At 38.1% G+C, this 14,337-nt stretch overlaps 1 protein-coding gene and 1 non-coding gene across 2 annotated transcripts in view; one reads left to right on the top strand and one right to left on the bottom strand.

Annotated features, from left to right (window-relative positions):
- ALKBH1 (alkB homolog 1, histone H2A dioxygenase) overlaps positions 1–14,022 on the top strand; it is a 29,736-nt gene extending 15,714 nt beyond the window's left edge. The window contains exons 4-6 of the mRNA XM_057731535.1: positions 8,490–8,580; positions 11,910–12,103; positions 13,000–14,022. Of these exons, the coding sequence (XP_057587518.1) occupies positions 8,490–8,580; positions 11,910–12,103; positions 13,000–13,429 (715 nt within the window). The 3' untranslated portion in view covers positions 13,430–14,022. The remainder of the gene's footprint in view (positions 1–8,489; positions 8,581–11,909; positions 12,104–12,999) is intronic.
- Positions 10,907–10,979, bottom strand: TRNAG-GCC (transfer RNA glycine (anticodon GCC)). Its single transcript has one exon. It is a non-coding gene; the product is annotated as a tRNA-Gly (tRNA).
- Positions 14,023–14,337: the final 315 nt, after the last annotated feature.

Here is a 14,337-nt window from a genome sequence, read left to right as displayed (position 1 = left end):
CGTCCCTTCCTTAATCTCTCAGTATTTTCTGCTTGAAAAAGATCTAGGAGCATGTGAAACTTGGTTTGGGCCTTACAGTATTCACAATGTTCAAGTGAATTTTTTGAAATCTTTGTTACCCAAGAGGCCCGTGGGGACCAGAAGGGTCCCTAAGTGGTATTAAGACAAGAAATGTCTAGCACTGGCCAGTCCTGCTCTCACATGTTGAAGGCAAGTGTTTCAACAATTGTTGCTAATTTCCTTCCAGAAATTCGATACAAAGGCAAGAGTGGAAATCAAGTTCTCAGAAGAGGATATGAAATAGCGGGTAGAATCTCATACCTACATGGGTCTAACACATTACACACACACACACACACACACACACACACACACACGTTCTCCTCAAAATGGCATGCTCAGTGATCACAACTGTTCTTTAACTAAGCAAGTCTTTAAGCTTTTTTTTTCCTTTTTGTTATGAGGACTGGACTTAATGCTTGTGAAAGTATGACACTTCTCTGGCTTTTTTTGCATCCTGGACCAGTCCCCTTCTATAAATAAGGCAAAACCCAAAGTCTTTTTTTTTTTTTAATTTATTTCTTTATTGGCTGCATTGGGTCTTTGTTGCTGTGTAGGGGCTTTCTCTACTTGGGGCGAGCGGGAGCTACTCTTCCTTCTGGTACATGGACTTCTCATTGCGGTGGCTTCTCTTGTGGAGTACAGGCTCTAGGTGTGCAGGCTTCATTAGTTGTGGCGCATGGGCTTAGTTGCTCCAGGGCATGTGGGAATCTTCCAGGCCCAGGGATCGAACTCATGTCCCCTGCATTGGCAGGCAGATTCTTAACCACTGCGCCACGAGGTAAGTCCCCCAAAGCCTTTTTATAGTGATACAGTTAAGGTAGAAAAGAGAAGTTCAAAGAAACTAAATTTTAAAAGATATGTTATAGGCCATATCTTCATGCTTGGTTGTTAGTATAATTTTGATAATTTTATTAACACCATAGACCTGTATTAATTGTAATAATGTATACCCTGTTCTTAAAGAACACTAGACCCAGTCTTTTAATGAAAAGCAGCTTATTGGTGCCATATCAAATGTCTAAAATGCCATCAAATTTTCAGAGCTGCCTTGTTATCTTCATTTGTACAGATCAATCTGGTTTTGGGTTCTTTGTCAAGAATAAAATGATCTGTTATTGAGCTAGAAAGAGATAGAAGAAGGTGTTTTGTTTTTTTAATTTTGGCTAGAATAGTGTTTCTAAAAGTGTGGTCCCTGAACCAGCAGCAGCAGCATGATTTAAAGAAGCTCAGTGCCCAGATTTTTACAAGGGGTTGGCACACAGGCAGTCTCTGCCTGAGAGGTACCAAATTTCAGACTCCCAGAAGGAAGGCAGGTGTTCATCATAAACTGTATTGTTTATACAGACAATGTAAGCACAGTGAGTTCTGGCAATGGGGTGAACCTCCCCAGAATCCGAATTCCAGACGCTTGCCAAGGGCCAACCTAATATGCAGTCCTTTCTGAGGATCGCATTCAGACCTGCCATGCCTCTTTTCTGCACAGCAGTCCTAAATAAGTCAGTGTTTGATCCATTCCTTTTATTTAGTTACTGGTCTTGATGTATGTCTGTGTTGCAGTATCCTTAGAATGTAAACTCTTTGGAGACAGATAACAACTATTCTGTAAACTTTGTCAGACGTCAAGATGAGTGCCACTTACAGCGTGAGCCTGTAATAAATCCTTGGCTTCTGTTCATGCTATGTGCATATATTGCCTATGGCATCACTCCTTGTTTAAATACTGGCCATTCTTCAATGCCATACTCAACTCCCCAACTCTGCCATAAAGGCTTACCTGAGAAGACAGTTAACTTTGAGCTCTCCTTTTTCTTAATTCTAGTGGCCATCAAAGTCTTGTGCTATTCAGTGTAGTGATAGATTTTATACTACCTTAAGTTTTCTCTTCATTTCTTCTTTTACTTATCTGTTATCGCCTGTCAAGATGTAAACTCCTTAAAGTGGTCTAATCTTTTTTTTTTCCCCCACATTGAAATATGTAGTCAGCTTTTCTTTTTTTTTTTTAAAACTCTTTATTGGAATATATTTGCTTTACACTCTTGTACAAGTTTTTGAGGTACACCAAAGTGAATCAGCTGTATTTCTACATATATCCCCATATCCCCTCCCTCCCGCGACTCCCTCCCCTCCTCCCTGTCCTGACCCTCTAAGACATCTCCCATCATCAAGTTGATCTCCTTTTGTTATACAGCAACATTCCATTAGCTATCTATTTTACATTGGTAGTGTAAATATGTCTATGCTACTCTCTCACTTCGTCCCAGCTTCCCCTTCGCCCCCCACCCCAGCCCCGTGTCCTCAAGTCCATTCTCTACTTCTGTATCCCCACTCTCGCCTGTCACTGGGTTTATCAGTACCATTTCTTCAGATACCATATGTATGTGTTAGCATACTGTATTTGTTTTTCTCTTTCTGGCTTACTTCACTCTGTATGACAGACTCTAGGTCTATCTACCTCATTACATACGGCTCCATTTCATTCCTTTTTATGGCTGAGTAATATTCCATTGTATATATGTGCCACATCTTCTTTATCCATTCATCTGTTGATGGGCATTTAGGTTGCTTCCATGTCCTGGCTATTGTAAATAGTGCTGCAGTGAATATTATGGTACATGTTTCTTTTTGGATTATGGTTTTCTCTGGTTATATGCCCAGTAGTGGGATTACTGAGTCATATGGTAGTTCTATTTTTAGTTTTTTAAGGAACCTCCAAACTGTTTTCCACAGTGGCTGTACCAGCTTACATTCCCACCAACAGTGCAGGAGAGTTCCCTTTTCTCCACACCCTCTCCAGCATTTACTGTTTCTAGATTTTTTGATGATGGCCATTCTGACTGGTGTGATGTAATACCTCATTGTGGCTTTGACTTGCGTCTCTCTAATGATTAGTGATGTTGAGCATCTTTTCATGTGCTTGTTGGCCATCTGCATGTCCTTGGAGAAATGCCTATTTAGGTCTTCCGCCCATTTGTGGATTGGGTTATTTGCCTTTTTGGTATTAAGGTCCATGAGCTGCTTGTATATTTTGGAGATTAATCCTTTGCCCGTTGCTTCGTTGGCTAGTATTTTCTTCCATTCTGAGGGTTGTCTTCTTGTCTTGTTTATGGTTTCTTTCGCTGTGCAAAAGCTTTTGTTTCATTTGGTCCCATTTGTTTATTGTTGATTTTATTTCCATTATTCTAGGAGGTGGGTCAAGATGGATCTTGCTTTGATGTATGTCATAGAGTGTTCTGCCTGTGTTTTCCTCTATGAGTTTTATAGTGTCTGGCCTTACATGTAGGTCTTGAATCCATTTGGAGTTTCTTTTTGTGTATGGTGTTAGGAAGTGTTCTAATTTCATTCTTTTACATGTTGCTGTCCAATTTTCCCAGCACCACTTATTGAAGAGGCTGTCTTTTTTTCCATTGTATTTTCTTACCTCCTTTGTCAAAGATAAGCTGCCCATATGTGCTTGGGTTTATCTCTGAGTTCTCTATTCTGTTCCATTGATCTACCTTTCTGTTTTTGTGCCAGTACCATACTGTCTTGATCACTGTGGCCGTATAGTATAGTTTGAAGTCAGGAAACCTAATTCCACCAACTGCGTCTTTCCTTCTCAAGATTGCTTTGGCTATTCAGGGTCTTTTGCGTTGCCATACAAATCATAAGACTTCTTGTTCTAGTTCTGTGAAAAATGCCATTGGTAATTTGATAGGGATTGTGTTGAATCTGTAAATTGCTTTGGGTAGTACAGTCATTTTCACAATATTGATTCTTCCAATCCAAGAACATGGTCTGTCCCTCCCTCTGTTTGTATTGTCTTTGATTTCTTTCATCAGTGTCTTATAGTTTTCTGCATACAGGTCTTTTGCCTCCTTAGGCAGATTTATTCCTAGGTATTTTATTCTTTTTGTTGCAATGGTAAATGGAAGAGTTTCCTTAATTTCTCCTTCTGTTCTTTCATTGTTAGTGCATAGGAATGCAAGAGATTTCTGTGCATTAATTTTGTATTCTGCTACTTTACTAAATTCATCGATTAGTGCTAGCAGTTTTCTGGTAGAGTCTTTAGGGTTTTCTATGTATAATATGTCATCTGTGAAGAGTGACAGTTTTACTTCTTTTCTAATTTGGATTCCTTTTATTTCATTTTCTTCTCTGATTGCTGTGGCTAACACTTTCACAACTATGTTGAATAATAATGGTGAGAGTGGACACCCCTGTCTTGTTCCTGTCCTTAGAGGGAATGCTTTCAGTTTTTCACCATTTAAGACGATGTTCGCTGTTGGTTTGTCATATATGGCTTTTATTATGTTGAGGTAATTTCCTTCTGTGCCCATTTTCTGGAGAGTTTTTATCATAAATGGATGTTGAATTTTGTCAAAAGCTTTTTCTGCATCTATTGAGATGATCATATGGTTTTTATCTTTCAATTTGTTAATATGGTGCATCACAATGATTGATTTGCGTATGTTGAAGAATCCTTGCATCCCAGGGATAAACCCCACTTGATCATGGTGTATGATCTTTTTAATGTGCTGTTGGATTCTGTTAGCTAGTATTTTGTTGAGGATTTTTGCATCTATATTCATCAGGGATATTGGCCTGTAATTTTCTTTTTTTGTGACATCTTTGCCTGGTTTTGGTATCAGGGTGATGGTGGCCTCGTAGAATGAGTTTGGGAGTGTTCCTCCTTCTGCTATATTTTGGAAGAGTTTGAGAAGGATAGGTGTTAGCTCGTCTCGAAATGTTTGATAGAATTCGCCTGTGAAGCCATCTGGCCCTGGGCTTTTGTTTGTTAGGAGATTTTTAATCACAGTCTCAATTTCCATACTTGTGATTGGTCTGTTCATATGTTCTGTTTCTTCCTGGTTCAGTTTTGGAACATTGTACTTTTCTAAGAATTTATCCATTTCCTCCAAGTTATCCAATTTATTGGCATATAGTTGTTTGTAGTAGTCACTCATGATCTTTTGTATTTCTGCAGTGTCCGTTGTTACTTCTCCTTTTTGATTTCTAATTCTGTTGATTTGCCTCTTCTCCCTTTTTTTCCTGATAAGTTTGGCTAATGGTTTATCAATTTTGTTTATCTTTTCAAAGAACCAGCTTTTAGTTTTATTGATCTTTGCTATTGTTTCCTTTTTTTTTTTTTTTTTTTTTCATTTATTTCTGCTCTGATCTTTATGATTTCTTTCCTTCTGCTCACTTTGGGGTGTTTTTGTCCTTCTTTCTCTAGTTGTTTTAGGTGTAAGGTTAGGTTGTTTATTAGATATTTTTCTTGTTTCTTGAGGTAGGACTGTATTGCTATAAAATTCCCTCTTAGGACTGCTTTTGCTGCATCCCATAAGTTTTGGGTCATTGTGTTTACATTGTCATTTGTTTCTAGGTATTTTTTGATTTCCTCTTTGATTTCTTTAGTGATTTCTTGGTTGTTTAATAGTGTATTGTTGAGTCTCCATGTGTTTGTATTTTTTATAGTTTTTTTCCTGTAATTGATATCTAGTCTCATGGTATTGTGGTCAGAGAAAATGCTTGATATGATTTCAACTTTTTTGAATTTACTGAGGCTTGATTTGTGACCCAAGATGTGATCTATCCTGGAGAGTGTTCCGTGTGCACTTGAGAAGAAAGTGTATTCTATAGTTTTTGGATGGAATGTCCTATAAATATCAATTAAGTTGAGATGGTCTAATGTGTCATTTAAAGCTTGTGTGTCCTTATTTATTTTCTGTTTGGATGATCTGTCCATTGATGTAAGTGAGGTGTTCAAGTCTCCTACTATTATTGTGTTACTGTCGATGTCCCCTTTTATGGCTGTTAGCATTTGCCTTATTATGTATTGAGGTGCTCCAGTGTTGGGTGCATAGATATTTACAATTGTGATATGTTCTTCTTGGGTGGATCCCTTGATCATTAGGTAGTGTCCTTCCTTGTCTCTTGTAATAGTCTTTACTTTAAAGTCTAATTTGTCTGAGTATTGCTACTCCAGCTTCCTTTTGACTTCCATTTGCATGGAATATCTTTTTCCATCCCCTTACTTTCAGTCTATATGTGTCCCTTGGTCTGAAGTGGGTTTCTTGTAGATAGCATATATAAGGGTCTTGTTTTTGTATCCATTCAACCAATCTGTGTGTTTTGGTTGGAGCATTTAATCCATTTACATCTAAGGTGATTATTGACATGTATGTTCCTATTACCATTTTCTGAATTGTTTTGGGTTTGTTTTTGTAGGTCTTTTCCTTCTCTTGTGTTTCCTGCTTAGAAAAGTTCCTTTAGCAGTTGTTGTAAGGCTGGTTTTGTGGTGCTGAATTCTCTTAACTTTTGCTTGTCTGTAAAGCTTTTGATTTCTCCTTCGAATCTGAATGAGATTCTTGCTGGGTAGAGTATTCTTGGCTGTAGGTTTTTCTCTCTCAGGACTTTCAGCATATCCTACCACTCCCTTCTGGCCTGCAGAGTTTCTGCAGAAAGATCAGCTATTATCCTTGTGGGTTTTCCCTTATATGTTATTTGTTGCTTTTCTCTTGCTGCTTTTAATATTTTTTCTTTGTGTTTAATTTTCATTAGTTTGATTAATATGTCCCTTGGTGTATCTCTCCTTGGGTTTATTCCGTATGGGACTCTCTGCGCTTCTTGGACTTGATTAATTATTTCCTTTCCCATGCTGGGGAAGTTTTCCACTATAACCTCTTGTAATATTTTCTCAGACCCTTTCTTTTTTTCTTCTTCTTTTGGGATGCCTGTGATTCGAATGTTGGTGCACTTCATGTTGTCACCCAGGTCTCTGAGACTGTCTTCCATTCTTTTTATTCTTTTTTCTTTTTCCTGCTCTGTGGCAGTTATTTCCCCCATTCTATCTTCCAGCTCACTCATTCGTTATTCTGCTGTTTATACCATCTAGAGTATTTTTAATTTCGGTTATTTTGTTATCTATTACTGTTTGTTTGCTCTTTAGTTCTTCTGAGTCCTTATTAACTGTTTCTTGTATTTTCTCTATTTTGTTTTCGAGATTTTGGATCATCTTTACTATCATAACTCTGAATTCTTTTTCAGGCAGTTTTCCTATTTCCTCTTCATTTATTTGGTCTTGTGTATTTTTACCTTGTTCCTTCATCTGTGACATATTTTTTTGTCATCTCATTTTTCCCCCCACTTTGGACAGGCGGGGTTGTGTTCCTGCTGGGTCTTGGTGTTAAGTTGAGAACCTCTGGGAGACCTCACAGTAAAGGATATTCCCTGGGAACTGGGTTTCCCTGTTAGTCCAATGTTTTGGACTCAGAGCTCCCACCTCAGGAGCGCTGGCCTGACACTGGACTTGTGTATCAAGATCCCACAAGCTGGTTGCTGCAGAGTTCCTGCAGTCTACTTGGGCCTCAGGTCCCCCGCTGGCCTCCGATAACTGTTCTATTTGTGGGGAGATGTGATCTCCACGTCTTCCCATGCCGCCATCTGGACTCTGCCCCTGATCTTTTCTTTTTTAAAGCGCAGGTGGTTCTTGGACCAAAAGAAAAAAATTTTTTTGATTGATTAATGTTGTAAATTACATAGAAAAACAAACTAAATAAAATGATTAGGCCTAGCATTCTTGTATTGTTTTAGATATTTAGAGGTAAATCAAACACTTCCTCTTTAGAAGGAGAGTAGTTACAGAATTCCCTGGTTGTTCAGCGGTTAGGACTCTGTGCTTTCACTGTCGAGGGCCTGGGTTCAATCCCTGGTCAGGGAACTAAGATCCCATAAGCTGCACAGCACAGCCAAAGAAAAAGAAAAAGAGTAGTTAATCCCATAGATTTGATTAGATAAGATATAATTACAGAAGGGACACCTCCATTTTACAGAAATCTCCTGTGGTTTGAATAAGGGAATGTCAGGAACCAAATCAGTTACAGTGGCTGTTAATTGTTAGCTAGGCCTCAGTTATCTCAGTTGTTATATGGGGTTAAAAAAGGCATGTTAAAAGTAATTTTTGATTGTATACTGTATTTTGCCAAACTTTTTTCCCCCAAAACTACAATTCTAGGAAGCCACCATCATTCTAGACTTAGTAATAGCTGTAATTAATCATGTCCTGCTTTAAGCAAACCAAATTGAACATGTTATGTGAGCCAAATTTTCAATTATCTGTAGGGCTCTTCGTCCCATTTCCCATGGACAGGTAAAGGCATTTCTGTTGTCATTTTGTGTTATCATTATTGCGATGCTGGAGACTCACCATTTAAAATTGATCCCATTCAGCAGAGGATTTAGAACCAAGGATTAGAAATTAGAAATGCTGACATGTTTTTTAGTAGTATTATATTCTTGGTCAACTCATTTATCAATTCTAATTTCCCCTGTGGAGGTCTTGGCTAACAGCTTATGTAGAATATCAGATTTCAACTCTAGGATCCATACAACAGGCTATTGCTGCCATTGGAGATGAATAAATCATCTTTTGTCTCCGATCCTTGCAGGTATAAAGAGGTGAATAAACGGAGACCCCGAAGTTTACTAGAGAAACTGCGCTGGGTGACCTTAGGCTACCATTATAACTGGGACAATAAGGTATTCAAATTTTCTTGCTAATTCCATTGTTTTCCATTTTTATGCTTTTTGGCCCACGTAATTTAACTTCTTCTTGGCCAAGCTTAAAGTATCAGATTATCCATTTGTGGAAGGATTTCTTTCATTTATTCCCTCCTAAAATCCTCTTGATATATGGTATCTCCAGAGGAATGAATAATTTATCAAGAGAAAATTACTTTTTCATATGCTCTCAGGTTATATTATTTTATCAGAAGTCATTGACGCTTTCTCCAAGGAGGTTTCAGGAATATAGATTTTTCTTTACTGTATTCAAGAGCAGTTCTCAATTATAATCTTTATTTCCATTATTATTTAGTGTTTGTTGATCGTTTATTTTCTGCATATTGTGTGCCTGGAGTATTGCTCCATGTACTTCTGATGTTCTCTTCTATCAACTCACAAAAGAACTTTCAAGATGACACCTTTTGACTGCTATATAAAGGTCTGAGCAGGAGAGAGATGGGAAAGAATGTCCTACAGTAAACAAAGTTCCATATTTTCTTGAGATACACTTTCTTCTTTCCTGAACCCTATGCTTCAGAAAATGCCTCCTTTATCACTGGCATCTTAGTGCCTCTTTTCTCAGTGAGATGTTTGCCACCAAGTGGAAGGACTAATTCTGAGAGTAAACTGAATAAAATAAATTGGTGTAGACCATCTTCCTACTAATCAGTTACTTTTTTGAAAGCTCCATAGTTTCAGTCAACCCAGCTCATTAATAAATATATTAACTACTCAAAATAATGATAAATGTTGCTCAGAACTATTCATGATGTAATTCTTATTTTCAGTGATATAGATTTAATGGAAAACTAGACATCTGTATTTGGGGAAATGGCCACGTGGTTTTCTTTCATGTAGACAGCCTGAATTTGAACCCTGCCTTCAGTATGGATAGTGCCTACCTCGTAAGGTGGTTGTGAGGATTAAATGATAAATGCCTTTGTAGTAATTACAGCAGTGCCTGGCTATTCTAAGCCATTAAGTGTATTAACACAATAAATGTTAGCTTATTGTTTTTATGATATTAATTTTATTGTATTGTTATTCCCCAAGGACCCCAAAGTTAGCCTCATTTACTAAGAACAACATGGAGTGAAAATGATCAAAAACACTGAATGGTTTGAGAAAGAGAAAGAGAATTCAGAAAGAGTGAAAGAGAAAGAGAATTCAGAAAGAAGAGCAGTTCATAGACAGTTTGGATAGGGATGAAAACCCAAAAAGGTAATTATTTCATTGTAGCAGAATAGCAGCTGTAAGTGGTTGGTCTTCTGAAGGACTAAAACATAATGGTAGAGAAAACCTTAAAGTTCTCTAACTACACCCTTAGTTTTGAGAAATTAAATAGGAACTCTTATTTGCAGTCCAGGAAAAGGAGAAGAAAAAAATAAAATAGATTCCAGCTGAAGAGGCTTGACCACCCATCAAAGACTTTTCAGAAAAGTCTTTCTTAATGTGAAGTTAAAGCTCACTTCTGGTCAGAGTAAATACTTTCTCTCCAGAGCTGTGACCATTGCTCCAGCTAGTGGACACTAGTAGGGATTTTCTCAAATCCACAAAAGTGGATTTTCTAATCAGGTTTGAGATTGATTGAGTAACGGGAGGAGTGAGAGAGGAGCATCAGACCAAGGAAGAGTGTCAGGGTGCTGCTGGCTTACGTAGCCAGGGTAGCCCTGAGACTCATCTGCGTAGGAGGCTGATGCCTTGTCGTTCTCAAAAATTGTATATGTTTTGTAGAGTGTTCTGGTTTTGTTTTTGTTGTTGTTTTTTAAGAGATAAAGGATATTTGTGATCCTTAGGTATAAAAAATAGAGTCAGTTCAGGGAGGTAAGTGCTGAAAATTCCATTTTAAGGTGCTGCCTTGACCACAGTATGTCAATTTAAGTTTAGATGTTTTGTGCATGTCATCCCACCAGAGTGACCAGTGAAATCACGTGAAGCTATCTTGCAGGCTGAGGGGTCCAAAATCAAACTGGCTATAGTATTTGCGTTGCCTTTTTTTTTTTTTTAATAAACTTTGTATTTTAGTATAGTTTTCTGTTTACAGAAAAATTGAAAAGATAGTAAAGTCCCCAAATACCCCACACCCAGTTTTCCCTTTTATTAATGTCTTATATTAGTATGGTAGCTTTTTCTCAATTAGTGAACCAATAGTAATACATTATTTTTTTTTAATATTTTTATTTATTTATGTGTTTATTTGGCTACACTGGGTCTTAGTTGTGGCATGCAGGATCTTCGTTGCCGCATGTGGGATATTTTAGTTGTGACATGCAGGCTCTTAGTTGTGGTAGGCGGGATCTAGTTCCCTTACCAGGGATCGAACCTAGGCCCCCTGCATTGGCAGCACAGAGTCTTAACCACTGGACCACCAGGGAAGTCCCAGTAATACATTATTATAATAGTGAAGTCCACACTTCATTTATATTTCCTTAGTTTTTAACTGACGTACTTTCTGTTCCAGGATCCCATGCAGGATACATTACACTTAGTCGACATGTTTCCTTAGGCACCTCTTGGTAGTGACAGTTTTGAGTTGCCCTTTTACCCGAAGAGAACTGTCCTGTTTGGGATTAGAGTATACCAGAGAAAGGTATCATTGCTTCTTATGGCAACTCTATGCAGGGTGAATTTGTTTGATTTATCACTGCATAGCACAGTGCCTGCCATATAATAGGTGCTCATTATTTTGAATTGGCCCATTATGAGATTACTGGATGCCTCAAAAATGGATGGCTATTAAGAAGTACAAACTACTATGTACAAAATAAGTAAGCTACAAGGATATATTGTACAGCACAGGGAACATAGCCAATACTTTATAATAACAACTATAAATGGAGTATAATCTATAAAAATTTTGAATCACTATGTTGTATACCTGAAGCTAATATTGTAAACTCAGCTATACCTCAATTAAAAAAAATTAAAGGGATGGATAAATCATGTTATATTAATATTACATGTAGTAGAGAACAGACTTGTGGTTGCCAAGAGCGGTAGGGAGGGATTGGGAGTTTGGGGTTAGTGGATGCAAACTATTATATATAGAATGGATAAACAATAGGGCCCTACTGTACAGCACAGGGAACTATATTCAATATCCTGTGATAAACCATAATGGAAAAGAATATAGAAAAGAATGTATACATAGGTCAGAAACTAACACAACATTGTAAATCAGTCAGTCAATAAATATATTACATGTAAACTAGGTTATTTTAAAGTGGTAATTAATCTTATGCCACAGTTTCCTGTTTTCCTGAGATCATTGTTTATTTTTCTTATTCTCCCTACTTTTATCAAAGAAATACTCAGCAGATCATTATACACCTTTCCCTTCTGACCTGGCTTTCCTCTCAGAGCAAGTAGCTGCTGCCTGTGGATTTCAGGGTTTCCGAGCCGAAGCAGGTATCCTGAATTACTACCGATTAGACTCCACACTAGGAATCCATGTAGACAGATCTGAACTAGATCACTCCAAACCCCTGCTGTCATTCAGGTAAGTTGGGTCTAGGGATTTTGAAGTACTTTTTAATCACTTCATTCCTTTCTCTAAAGCACTTTTAAGCTTAAATAAATAAATAAAAACATTAAATTTTTTTAGTGGACTCTATTTTTACTTCTGGGCATCTTAGCAATGTATCATAAGTAAAATTAGCATAGTCCTTTTAGAGTTATGACCAAATTATAATTACTATTTCTGTTTGAGATGCATGGAGTCTGTCTTTTGTAATGAGAGGTATTGTCAGTGTCTGTGGTATAGATAAGTGGTAAAGGCCATAATGCAAAGTGAGCAGCCTTTTAGGGACAGGAAAGAGTAAAGCACAGAAGCCCGAATAGTTTACTCTCCTTGTCTCCCTAAATGTAAGTTTATATTTTTGCAGAGTAATGCACCTGTATCTCATGAGGAAAGCACCTGAACAGAATCTTTTATTAACTGCCTTATCTTTAAAGTGAACAGGAATGATAAACAGATAGTAAAGAACCCAAATAAATTTTTAATTTATTTAATTGCTTCAAATTTTATTTTGCAGCAGTTCTGTGGGCTATGATAAGTTTAAGTAGCAGATCACAGGCTGGTCGCTCCTAGCCACAAGCTGGAAAAGAAGGATCTTAGCACAGTTTAAAAAGGAGGATTGGGACTTCCCTAGTGATCCAGTGGTTAGGACTCGGTGCTTTCACTGCCATGGGCCTGGGTTTGATCCCTGGTCGGGAAACTAAGATTCCACAAGCCACACAGTGCAGCCAAAAAAAAAAAAGATTTGGAAGTGATAAGTATCAAAGCTGAAATTAGAAAACAGTGCAGTTGGCAGAAACTTTCCCAACCATGGTTAGTAACAGAAACTATTGTGTATTGTGTTACTTTTTTTTTTTTTTTTTTTTTTTTTTTTGTAGCTTTGGACAGACTGCCATCTTTCTCCTGGGTGGCCTCAAAAGAGATGAAGCCCCCACCGCCATGTTTATGCACAGCGGTGACATCATGGTAATGTCAGGTTTCAGCCGCCTGTTGAACCATGCAGTCCCAAGGGTCCTTCCCAGTCCGGAAGGGGAAAGCCTGCCTTGCTGCCTAGAGACACCTCTCCCAGCTGACCTCCCCAGAGACTCAGTGGTGGAGCCCTGTTCTGTGGAGGACTGGCAGGTGTGCTCCAGCTACTTGAAAACTGCTCGTGTTAACATGACTGTCCGGCAGGTGCTGCCCGTAGGTCAGGACTTCCCTTTGGAACCCAGGGAGGAGAATAAAAGAGACATCACCACAGAAGGTTCCTGCCATCTGGATGATGAGAATAGCCAAGTAAAACGAGCTAGGTTAAACCGTGACTGCTGAGACTTGGAGAGCCCCGTTCTTTTACTCAGGCAGGTCTTAGAGTAAGTGACCATGCTATTTTGTATTGCCATAGACTGTATCACCAAGACAAGACAAAAACAGAGACAGGGAAAAACTCATCATTGATCACACTGTTGCCTTGGAACATTTTTTTGTTCATAGAAGTGTTTGACATGGTCCAGTCCTGGTTAGGTTTTGGCACTAATGTTATGTGAGAAGTCCAAGAAGGTATGACCTTCCACAACAGGCTTCTCAACCTCTCCATTACCTCTGAGCAAGGTAGAAGTGAGTTTCTATGTCTATGGAATCTTTAAATACCTCAGGTTTTATTGATGGAAAACATAATTCCGCTTCTACCATGAACCAGCCATTGGTCTTACCTTCTTAATTCTCCAGTCAACATCAAATTCTTTGATCTTATCTGGCCTTCACGGAAGAATCCTATACATTTCAGACAGTGGAACTGGAAATCACATCTCCTGGAAAAGACATTAATCACAGCTGTCTGTCTTGCCTCAAAGGTAAATGTATATAAACCCAAGAAAGAGGGACAGTAGTTTCTCCAGATGTCTTTTAGGTCTGTGAACTCTTCCCGTTGGGTGGCAATGGGAAGAGTTTAAATGCAATTTTAATTGTTGGACTAAAAAAGTCCTGAGGTTATTCTGTAGCTGTTTTCTCCATGAATAAACTTACTCAGTTTTAAATTAAAGATCTGTATCTATGTTGGAGGGTAAGTGTATCTGGGATTGGTTTTTTCCCTATTTTCCACTTGCTGTATTGTTCATGCTGTTGAACCCCCCTAGCTGTTTCTGCTCTAAGTATTCTTTGTGGCTGTCTCATAGGAGAGAATATTCCTTGATATTCTAGTCACTGCTGGGTTTTTTTTTGTTTTTTTTTTTTTTAGACAG

Source organism: Hippopotamus amphibius, chromosome 4 (genome assembly GCF_030028045.1).
Source record: "Hippopotamus amphibius kiboko isolate mHipAmp2 chromosome 4, mHipAmp2.hap2, whole genome shotgun sequence".
Taxonomy (NCBI): Eukaryota; Metazoa; Chordata; class Mammalia; order Artiodactyla; family Hippopotamidae; genus Hippopotamus; species Hippopotamus amphibius.
The sequence above is the reverse complement of the archived record's forward strand: the minus strand, read 5'-3'. Positions and strand labels throughout refer to the sequence as shown.